Source organism: Lissotriton helveticus, chromosome 6, assembly GCF_964261635.1.
Source record: "Lissotriton helveticus chromosome 6, aLisHel1.1, whole genome shotgun sequence".
NCBI classification, from domain to species: domain Eukaryota; kingdom Metazoa; phylum Chordata; class Amphibia; order Caudata; family Salamandridae; genus Lissotriton; species Lissotriton helveticus.
Window position 1 is genome coordinate 1,175,325,657 of NC_136067.1, and position 12,038 is coordinate 1,175,337,694.

Below are 12,038 nucleotides of genomic sequence, written 5' to 3' on the forward strand. Positions count from 1 at the left end.
TTACAAACAATTAAAAACCCTTCCCACCCAGATCCGTAGGAACATTGATGTAACTTCCTGCCCACCCACACCAACCCCCAAAAAGTTTGTGATTCCCAACTCAACAACATCTATATCCGGGAATAATCCCTTGGGGCTGTGGAATCTCCAAGCTAACATCCCGCCATAGAGGCTGGGTGGCTGAGTATAATTTTTTTAAGGTGTCCCAAGCGCAGCAAGAAATAGAAATTGTGATGAAAACAGGGGGCACATAATTGCGAGGATCAAAGTGTTGAGTGTCTATAACAGCATTGCACACCAAAGTAATATTGCAAGCCAAATATTGCGTTAACTGCGCGTTTACACATTGCAGGCTACTGATCACTGTGTTTCAACATAACCAATTCTTGATTGCTAATCACTGTCACTCACTCGTGCCTACGCCAATGGGTGTGGTGAGTCTCCCTGGGATCTTGCAGGCTTTATTTTCTGTTTGGGGAACTTAAGTGCTTGTTTTGTGTCTGTAAAGGAATGGGTCTTACCCTCTTGCATGATCTTGAGTTTGGCCGGTTATAAAAGGGCATACTGCACACCTGCCTGTTGGGCCCTTTCAACGATGAACACCGATGATAGGTCTTCTCCAAAGAGGTCTCTGAGAAAGGTGTCCACAAAGTCCTTCATTATGGTGATCGCAGAACTCTCCGGAGCACCCCCAAAATGCAGATGTTATTTCTTCTTGATCGTTCTTCAAGGTCTTCGTTCTTAAGCTTTATAAGATCCTAGTACTTTGTCCATACCGAAGAGCTGTTCTCTCGCAACTACCTGATTGTCATCAACGTCTGAGACTTGAGTCTCCGGTTGATCTCTTCCTCTCACTTTATGTAGACACAAGGTGAGTAGGTCTAGTTTTGAATCTGTTTTTCAGACTCGTTTTAACGTTTGAGTATTTCTTTCAGGTCCAATTCATGATCATTGGAGTCCTCCGCCCGGTTGCACACTCGCCCCATTATCTTCTTAGGCAGCTATATGTATTTAGCAATGTCCTGGTGGCTTAAGTGGACGCTGCATTACCACCCGACCACCCACACTGTAGTCCAAAGCATATCCAGACCTCGACCAGTGTTGTACCACAGTGATGAGCGCTTGTAGCAGCACAACTCGGCCAGAGATTGTGAGAGCGTCACTCTGTTAGTACCTTGAGAGTAGTTTATGGGCCTTTCCTCCGGTCCAATGAAGGCTGCACGTGGCTGGAACGACCGGGTTTGCACAACCGGTCCCAATACCATCTGGGTCTGAGCAGCTTATGCGTTTCACTTATGTTCCCCAACCAGTTCACCTTGTCGCCAGCCCAGGTTTCTGCCTGCCTAGAACATGGTGAGTGGGAGTTCGCCTTTTTCCAGTGGGGCAGCCATGTGCAGTAGAACTATCGGCTGCGCTGATGTCAGTGCAGCGTTGGCGACCCGTCTCCAACATGGGGCCCAGCAAGAAGGCAAGGTATGTAGATAAGCAGCTCGCATCGCTCCCCCCTGTCGCAGGCGTCTGGTCCCTACCCGGGATGCGGCTCATTGCAATGTCTCCAGTAGGAGCGGACGCATCTCCTTAGCTGCGCTCCGCTCAGCCGTTCCAGCCAGGAGGGAGCGGGGTCTCCCAACCCACGTGTAAAGTGCACCACGGATCCAGGGCGCACCTCCACCAGGCCGCGGCCACTTCCTCAGTGCTTCACAAGCGAGCGACGCAGTATTAGGCTCTGCCCTGTCCGATCGTCCCTCAAGCAGGTCCGCTTGTGTCTATAAGGGTCCTGTTTGTGTGGATGCTGCTAATGGACGCACTCAGATCGGTTTATCAGTCGGATCCCTGACTCCCCGGCAGAGCCCGCTTCTCACGCGGCCTTCTTTCAGTTCGTTGAGACCACGCCCACATCTGTCAAGATACTTTAATTCATTGTCTAGCAGACAGTGGACTGGGTGGACAAGCCTTTGAAATGCCTTAGCTCCTTTTTGGATGTCAGAACAGTCCGTATGGGTGAAACCATACTTTCCAAGTGCAAAACCCCTCAATTACAGAGTTCTTCAAAGGCCAGCATTAAACCCTACGATGTTTAATGTTTACATGTTCCTGTTGGCTTTTCTGGTGAAGCCATACAGCATTAAGGTTATTCCCAATGCTGATGATACCCAGATTCTGTTTTCCTGTGAGGAGGTCCTCTGATTTGGCAACGGAATCATTCTCAGCTTGTATGAGGACAGACATTAGCTGGTTGAAAGTAAATCACTTCCAGTGGAACCTGAACGAGACCGAAAGCCTTCATTTCGGGTTCCATCCGTCCCCTGGTGAGTTGGGTTGCTGGCGTGGAGATGATCCTCGGCTACAGGATCTGCTAGAAATCTAGAGGTTGTAATTAATGTCTGGCTTTCCTTTAAGGACCACATTTCTTCTGTGGTAAAAGCGTGCTTTTAGAAAATGAAGCCTTCAAAACAAAATTGTGCCTCTTTTACCTTGGGAAGCTCAGAAACTTGTCGTACAGGATTACACCAGTACTCTGCATTGAGGCCTCCCAGCATGTCCGATTCAACACCTGCATTCGTGGAGAACACACCAGCACCTCATTTTTTAACCTCTCTAAATGCACTTCCACATCTTCATATCTAAAAGTTACATTGGCCGCCAGTCAGCAAGAGAATTACCTTTAAAGATCAGAATAGGCCCTCAATATCTGAAAAAGAGAGACCACCTGAACTACGAGCAGTACGTTCTGCTCAGGAAATGTTCAACTGATTGCGGTCCTCTGCTTAGAAAATAAACAGGGAAGGGTGCATGTTCTTTTCAGTGCGCATGGCCTCAATCTGGAAGCACCTTCCTGTGTTTCTCAGTAAGGTATCAAATGCATATGTTTTTCAAAAACAACTAAAGAGGTATCTCTTACGCCCCTGATTTCATCACTCTCTTGGTATGCATATTATCCCTGGACCACTCTCGTTTACCGTGCACTGTATAAATTCTTTCTTTCTTGTAAGTCCTTGACACAGTAAGCATTCAAATAAAAACCAAAGACGTGGTAGACAGTTGTGAAGAGGTTAAATTGAAGAAATGTGAACAATTTTTGTGGAGAATTGATATGGGGAAATGTCTTTTGAACTTCATTGTTTCCAGACCAATCTTAGAAGCTTTCTTTATAGAAAAAAGGAGATCATGGGGATTTATATTTAAATATATTCTGAGGTGTTCTGATGTATAAGGGTAACTAGGGAACGGTATGATTAGGGCAAAAGTCATCAGATTCAAGTCTAAGAATGCCTTCCTTTACAGGGAAATCAGGTTAGTCTTCTGCATTGCTCTAGTGTTCTAGATTGTGTTCCATTATATTCGTCTACTTTGACATTAACTATAAGTATTTGTTGGCACAGTATGTGTTTAGTACTTAGGTTTGTGTTTTTCTATTTTCTTGCAGATATTTCCTGTGTCTTCAGCTTCGTCAGGATATTGCTTCTGGGCGCTTGCCATGCTCCTTTGTGACTCATGCACTTCTAGGATCCTACACCCTGCAGGCTGAGTTGGGGGATTACGATCCCGATGAACATACCATTGATCACATCAATGAGTTTCAGTTTGCTCCTAATCAAACTAAAGAATTGGAGGAGAAAGTGGTGGATTTACACCAGTCTCACAGGTCAGTCAGCGCCTTCTAATGCCTGAATTGCGTTGGGAGAAGGGACCTACAGTGATCGTTATTTTTCTCTTTGAAGTGATTATGCATGTGTACTACTAGATTTAGTCAAAGGTGTGAATGCTCATTTGAACGACAGATGATAACACTGCTGCCAGCATGCAGTAAAACTTACCCTTAGCATGGCCTTTATTGATGAAAAAAATAGACTACCATTGTTGACTTTTTAGAAGATTTATTTTTTCAAAGAAAAAATGGCATGGGGTGCTGTCCTCCTGTCAGTCAAACTTATTGTCTTCAAACAGTGTGGCTGAAGAAGACTCAAATTACTAATAATAAAAGTTCTGCATTTTTTTAAATAAACCATTCTGGTTAGATCCAGCAACTGTACAAAGCCACCATCATTCTAAGTATATGTTTTGTAATTCCTGAATCCTACTCTTATCGTTCTTGCAGAGGCATCAGTTTTCAAATAATTTTCGTTCAACTTTTACAATCAAACCTTAGTTTTTTCAAAGCAATTTGTCAGTGCTGACTTTTATAGAGACTTACTTTTATGACTTTTCTTTTGACCTGGAGTAGATAAGTTGCATTTTTCAAGATCATGAGGTATTCAGGAATGCAAATATGCGCTTAGGACCCCGATACTGAGTCATACTATGGGTATCGCACCCCTGTGTTTCCCCTGACCGATTTCGAGAAGTCAGACCTGCCAAAATTTTGTCGAGGAAAATGTGTGATAAAATGGAAAGACATGCAGATATTGTTGGCAATAAACACCGATTTTGCAGGTCATATCTAATTTTACCTCCTAAACCTGGAATAACTCACTCAGTAAATACCTCACAGTGGGGTAATGGTATTTATCGGGTGTGGTAAATTACATCACAAACCAAACAAACACAAGAGTTTGCGGGTCTAGTGAAAAGCACAACTCCTACAAAGAGCAAAAGTAACAAAAATAACGGAAGTCCTATTTAAGAGGACGGAATCCCATCACCCACCGGAGTGGCATGCTTCATCATCTGACATCTCCTCTTGGCTGCAAACCTAGTGTAGCCAAGGAGCTAACACTCCTTCACTGTGATGGAGGAGTTCACGGATGTTTTAATACGATCAAATAGCTAGATCTCCTAAGATCAATGGAGCATGACAAAGTGTAAGTGAATGTATATAATGCAGTGTACAATGTGATTTATAATTGGCTACCAGGAGAAAAAAAGTTTTATTAAGTATCTCTTGGTGTCAAAAGTAAAAAAACAGTGCAAGCGCAGTCTGATAAAATTTGCGAGTGTGCAGGTCAGAATAGAAGGTCTACATGTTTCAGCCAATCATGATCTTAATGAGATTGTGGCCTTTCTTAGGACCTAGATGATACTACTACTGCAAAAAAACAAGGGTGAATAAAGAAGTGTAAGGAACCAAAACCAGTAAATTTAAAACTGGATAAAGGAAACAATACAACCTACAATCACCTGTGTAATACTTTTTTAGAAGAGACTACAGGGATTTTGTTGATACCTATGGAAAAAGAAAAACAAGGATGATCATGTAACATAATCCAAACAAAGTAATATGTGAATGTACTGTATGTACTTTAAAGACCATCCTCAGTCAATGTGTTATTCTCTACAATGTTGATTTATATTCTGAAAATAAAGATAAAAATATATGTTCTCCTCTCATTACATCCCCAGTTTTGACCTACATGGAAAAGGAGTCATCTTAGTAATAGCAATTGCAGTTTTTTTTCTTTTCTTTTTTGCAAATTTGATTCAGTTGTGCGACCTCATTCAGGAACTTTGTGTGATTGGACTTGGAAACATGATGAATTTCTATGAATGCATGGTAATATATGGATTTGATCACTTGCCATTTTCTCTTTTACTTATGCTTTAGCTATCTACTTTGCTTACATAGCTTTTCACTCATACTTTTAAATGACTTTGGCGTACTCTCTAAATTTCTTACACATTGACTTACTCGCTCTTTAGCCATCATTCACTTCTACACTTGTATTATCTATCATGAATGTTCAGTCACACAAAGACAGGTTTTTCCTTTACTGCCCTGATGCAAACATTCATTATGTCACTTTCCTTTTCTTGCTTTTTCTCACACAATTTATTTTGCAATCTCTTTCACTTAGCTCCCATTTCATGTACAGAAAGAGTAGGATGGAAGTGTATACCAAGCACCTTCATGCAAATCAGCACCAAACGCTACACACAATAACCAACACTTTCCACCAAATACACACAAACATTTTTACATTAATAATATTCAGTTCAGAACATAAAATAATGTTTTTGTTTTAAATACAATATGCATCTAATAAGTATAATTTACCACAAATAAATATCACCTAATACATAGATTTTAAAGTAAAATGAATTAGTCCACCTACCTTTATATTCTGACGATTACCTCATCCTCGTCTGTATTCATAGGCTGTCATTTGTCCCCACCACAGCAAGCAGGCATATAGCATCTAATTTAATTCTACTGTACCTTTTGGTGATATAAAACTGCATAATATCTGTATGGATCGAATACATTTATTTCAAAAACAAGTTTTATCACTGTCAGCACATCAACACATCATTATAGAATGACTCGTTCCCAATGCCTTATTATCACAATCACAATAAAGTCAGATTTCTACATATGAAACATTGCTTACGTGTACTTCCCGGTGAGCATTTTCTGGTTCATTTCCTACAGAACCAAAGAGAAAGGGGTATAGGGAGAGGAACGGGGGTTAGAAAGACAATTCCTGCTTCAACTCCGCCAGCTCTTTTGCCAGTATCAATAAAAACTGCTAATATCTAGGAGGAATAAACCCATACTCATTTTTTTTTAATATCTTTATTGCATTTTATTTTTTATTATACAGTTATAACACATTATTGCACATATTAAACTTACAGTAAAAGAAATGCTGCCATGGATCTGTCTACATAAGTTTGGGTATTCCCACCAAGTAATTGTTACAAAATGTGCATCTAAAGCGCACATAGCGGTATACATGTACAAGGTACCATTAGTTCGAACTGCATGCGCATACTGTTGTCTCCATTGATATATCAATGTGTATATCCCGTGTATGCATCGCTTAATCGGGCGTTGTCAGTGTGCAGATATATCGGGTGTCGGCGAGATACTCATTGCATTCCTAGCACCTCCTGAGACTCAGATCGCATTTCCTCATGTGCAATATGTGCGTATAATAGTATAATAGTAAGTAATGCTGGATATCAACTATTTTAAAATTTTTGATTAGCAAAAATATTAACTACAACTAAAAATAAGAGAGGGGAGAAGAAGAAACGGAGAAGAGAAAAGAAATAGAAAAAGGAGATATCAAATACCAGATGGACTATGAAACCGTTTGGTGAGTGGTCATCTGAGTTATGCTACGGCTAAGCTGGTTCATTTGTAATGAGTGCGGTCTGCACTATCTGTTCTAATCACAGTCGTGTAAATGCTAGGGCAACTTATGATTAAATATGTACCTACGGAATGTCACCAAGGCCAATGTAGTTGTGTTCCAGCTCAGCAGTTACGGTAGAAACCAGCGCTGTACAGGGCATAATGCACTCATCGACCGAAACTTTAAGTAACGTCATCTGCCTTTTGTATGGGAGGTGTATGTGGTATAGCATGAGGATGTGTTATGGGGTACTTCCGCAGCCCCGCCGTTTCTTCCCTGTGAAGGACGGTGCTCGCCGCCTGCGCCCATACCTCTAGGGATTTTTTCCAACTGAGTGCTTCGGGGGGATCCTTAAGCTTTCATCATTTAGTAATTCGCCGTTTCGCAGTTATTAGGCCTAGGTCGTGAAATCTAGAGCTTACCTTGTTCGCTTTATTGCAAGTATAAAATCCCAGTATACAAACCTCCCACGTGTTAGGTATCTGAGTGTTAGTGCAGTTTGTGAGTGTCTCAATTATAGCGCGCCTGTAGGGCAGCAGTAGGGGACAGGACCATAACATATGTAGGAAGTCGGCATCTGTAAGCTGACATCTCGGACAACTAGAAGTGGTGATGTTGAAATATTTGTTTATTTTGTCCAGTGAGAGGTACGCTCTGTGTAATATGTACGTTTGTATACGTTTAAACCATGAGTTACGTGGTATGTGTGTGGTGCTAGTTAAGACACGTTCCCACTCTTTCTGTCCAGGGTCTACCTCTGTCCACAGCCCAGCGTGTTCGAAGACTCTGCGGTGGTTTCAATACCTGCATTAGCAAGGCCTGCACCAGCCAGTGGAGTACATGCAACCCCTCCCCCATGACATGTAGGTACTGTATCAGCTGGTGTGTTGGCGGCTCAGCTGTCAGATCTCCCCATGCCAGCGTCAATGTCCGTACAATAGCTGCATGTAGAAGAAACTGTCCCGCTGGTATACCACTATCTGCCAGGGTCGCAAAGGGCACCAGAGGACCGTCCACATACAGGTCTCCCATTGTTTCCACCCCAGCCTCATGCCAGGCTGACAGTGCGACATCTAGGCGTCCCGATGAGTGGCAGTATCGGGGCATACAGATCGTGTCTTTGGTGAGCTGCAGGCTTCTCCGGAAGCATCTATGAGACAGCCCTATATGGACCTGTTTCGGATGGGGAAGTTTTGCCAGTGGATGAAAAAAACTATATATTTGGGACTGCGTCCACTGGAGCGACACGGTTGCTGTATCTGATAGGTTCCTGCCACACAACCATTTTGTGACCCATTATAACTGGGCAGCTAGGTAGTAGAGTTCCAAATGAGGAACTGCTAAACCTCCTTGCTCAGGTGGCACATATAATTTCTGCAGTGCTATTCTGGGCCTTCCCGTATTGCAGATTAGTCTGCGAATCAATCCTTCCAGTTCCCGAAACACACGCACCGGAACATACACAGGCAGGTTCGCGTAGTAATACAGCAGTCTTGGTAATACTATCATATTGACTAAGGTAATACGACTCATGACATTAAATGGGAGGGTCTTCCAAAACTGAATCTGTGCCTTAACAGATGAGATGGCCCGCACCAGTTGCCATCCAGTATATCCGCTGGGGACCTATATATGTAAACGCCTAGATATCTGAACGTAGTCGGATACCAAGTGAGTGTGGTTCTGTTAATGATTACATCAGTCTCTGCCACGTCGTTGGAAAGAGTAAACTCCCGACTTATCCCAGTTTACTCTGAGTCCCGATACTGCTTCAAACCTACGAAGCAATGTAGATATAGCTGGAGGTATAGCATGTAGGTCTTTGATATATAACAGCATGTCATCCGCACATAAGGACACTGCGTGGAGTCCATCACCGAGAGGAATGCCCCATTCCATACTGCTCTCCCGGAGCAGAACTGCCAGTGGCTCCATAGCAAGGGAAAATAGCAGCGGGGATAGTGGGCATCCCTGTCTGGTCCCTCTCCGAACGCGTATTGCGTCAGGGATGAGCTTACCCGTGCAGACTCGCACCACTAGGCGCTGATACAGTAGTTGCACCAGTTGTAAGTATCCGTTACCAAGCTCGTACTTTTGCAGAACCGCTGCAAGATAGGGCCACTCCAATGAGTCGAAGGCCTTTTCCACGTCTAGCACCAGACAACATGAACGTAGCCAGTGCTCCGATGCATATGTGTGGAGCATAAATAGTCTACGTATGTTAAAAGAGATACTTCTGGTCGGGACATATCCATTTTGATCATGGTGGATTAGAATATGTACAAATGAGGCTAATCTCTTAGCTAGGATAGAGGCGAATATCTTATAGTCTGTGTTCAACGAAGCCAGGGGGCGGTAGGAGCCTAGGAGGTCGGCATCTCTGCCCGGTATACAAGTGAACCCACCCTCCCAACCCAGATCAAATTGACACCACTTGACCCACGTTCGCGTTGAAAGTTCCATCAGCACTGGAGGCGCAAGATGGCGGCCGTGATCACGGTCGGTTAGGCTGGTGCTCCGTACTCCTGGACTTCATCACTTCATCCCCCCTCTGAGGGTCCCTATCCCGGTGTTTGCTGTGCATAATTGAGCCCTATTGCATGGTGCTTCTTCCCCAGCTGGAATCTGTTTGTGCGGGTCTTACCGCGAAGCTGTTTTCTATCTGGCGTCTTCCTGGCTATTCCCGCCCTCGTCATTGCTCGGCTCCGGCTCCGGCTTTGCTCCGCTCTGGATATCGAAGTAACTCCTGGACAGGCAGTGGTCGTTATTCTGTATCCCTCATTATGCCTCCGAAGCCGCCTGTGAAAGGAGCCACGGCTGCTACAAAAACCCGTGGCTCCACAAGAAATGCTCCCGATGTAGAAGGGAAAGAATCCCTGGCTCCCTCCGGTGGTGGTAGTGAAAAGCTGACTGCAACGAAACCAGCGTCTAATACTTCCCCAACATCAAGGAAAGGACACACATTGCCGGATATGTTTAATCGGCGAAACTCTAAGGAACAGGTTTCTGGCGCCAGTGGAAATTTGAAAACCTCAGAGAAGTCGCGGGATTTTTTAAACAATCAAAAGGTTGTTGCCGGTAAGGAGGTGGCTGTGGCTTCTATTCTTTCAGCGTCACAATTGTTATCATCACCACAGTCTGTACATGCAAATTCTGACTTACACGTTAACATTGTGTTGTGTCGTGACAGTTCTGATACCATACAATCTGTCATTGAGGATTCTGTCACCGGTGACGGGACTCTGAGTATCTCAACTGTACAATCATCCGCTAACCATTCCGGGATCGATGCCACTTCTCCCTCCCAATGCATGCTGGGTGATGTAGTTCATCCTATTTCACAGTCAGTCATTGCTCTGTCGCATAACATTAATCCTGTGGTCCCATCTACAGATGTTGTTCTGGATCTCAAAGAGTCGGAGGGTACCGAAGCTACAGACAAATTTTACTCTATGTCAGACCACTCATCGGATGACGAAATAGAGTTGGAATAGTCTGATTATGACAGTGAATCTGGGGATTGGCGCCTAAGTGAGGCCTCTAAGGTCCAAAGCACTTCTGGTACCGTTCGTAAAGTTCTTCGACCTACAGCCTTATCTGTAGCCCCAACTGAGGTGGATCCACATTATATATCTTTAGACCAATCTGTTGCAAATATCGAACATGCACCTGGTAATCCTTTATCTGCTACAATAGAAACCGCTGGTGAAATGACTCTTTCAACAATTTACCAAACTATTGTAATGCATAGGGAGCAAACACGGCAGGAAAATATACGTACTCAAGGTGCATGTCGCAGAATGCAAAATTCTTTATGAAGGGTGGTAAAAACATGTACGGATATCGCCTCCTGGATCGGAGAAGCAGAGGAGCGGATCTCTGTCTTTGAAGATGCAATAGTTGCTCAGAAGGAACTGACAACCGAGATCAAGGAGCAAAGAGCAGACATCTTGTGGAAGCTCACGGATCTAGAAAATCGCACAAGAAGGAACAATCTTAGAATTCTTGGTATTGACGAAGATAAGGAAGGCGATGATGTTTGACAATTCGTAGTTGAGCTATTCACTGAGGCCTTCCCGGATGTCACACAATGGGACTGGAATTTAGAAATCCAGCGCGCACATAGATTTCCATTTAAGAAGCGCCAATCTCCATTGCCGTCAGGTTAAAAAAATAACTTCCCATGCGCAATTTTGATATGTTTTAATAATATTCTGGCTCGTGAGAAAATATATGATTTGGCCAGACCTGATAAAAAACGGGTGGGGAAAGGTTGCCAATTTTTTGTACGGCCTGACTTTTGCCCAGCAACTGTGGAACGCAGATGGCATTTACGTCAGTGGATTACGAAGTTTGTCAAAAGGTGCTCAGGCTTATTTGCTTTTCCCATCCAAGTTAAAAGTGATTTTTAAAGGTCAAACGAAATATTTTGAATCTGAGGTTTTTGCTAATGAATTCTTGGGCTCTATTTAGCTGGAACTGTTACAACTCTTTTATTAACCCGGGATCGGGTCCTTTTTTAGTGATGCTTTGAGCCATAAGTCAACCCGGATACTCCTCTCTTGCTAGAACTCTGTTATTGTTTAAATCTTTTAAGCTGAGACGGGTTGCCTTGTAATTTGTATTTGGGGGGGGGGGTATTGGATCCAGGATAGCGGGGGGATCACCCACCTAAACCGTCATAAGGACTACCGTCCTGCTGCGCTACAAGGGGGGTGAAGGGGGGGATGCTCGGGGTGGGTTTCTGGGTGGTTGGGGGTAGGGTGGTGGGGTTTGTTTTGGTGGTGGTGGGGGGTTCTAGGAGGCAGTATCTGTTGCAAGAATTATGTCTGAGTGGCGGAAACACATTTTCTATTGTACTAACGCAAATACTTTTTGATCTCAGTGCTATAAAACTGAACTATCTTTGTATCATTATCATTTGTGTGTGCTGGTTTATACTATTTTTAAATAATGGGGGAT

At 43.6% G+C, this 12,038-nt stretch overlaps 1 protein-coding gene across 20 annotated transcripts in view; it reads left to right on the forward strand.

The window, feature by feature from the left end:
* EPB41L2 (erythrocyte membrane protein band 4.1 like 2) overlaps nucleotides 1-12,038 on the forward strand; it is a 1,174,544-nt gene that overhangs the window by 762,869 nt on the left and 399,637 nt on the right. For all 20 annotated transcript variants that reach the window (XM_078648868.1, XM_078648862.1, XM_078648871.1 and 17 more), the window contains one exon: nucleotides 3,428-3,646. In XM_078648868.1, the coding sequence (XP_078504994.1) occupies nucleotides 3,428-3,646 (219 nt within the window). The remainder of the gene's footprint in view (nucleotides 1-3,427; nucleotides 3,647-12,038) is intronic.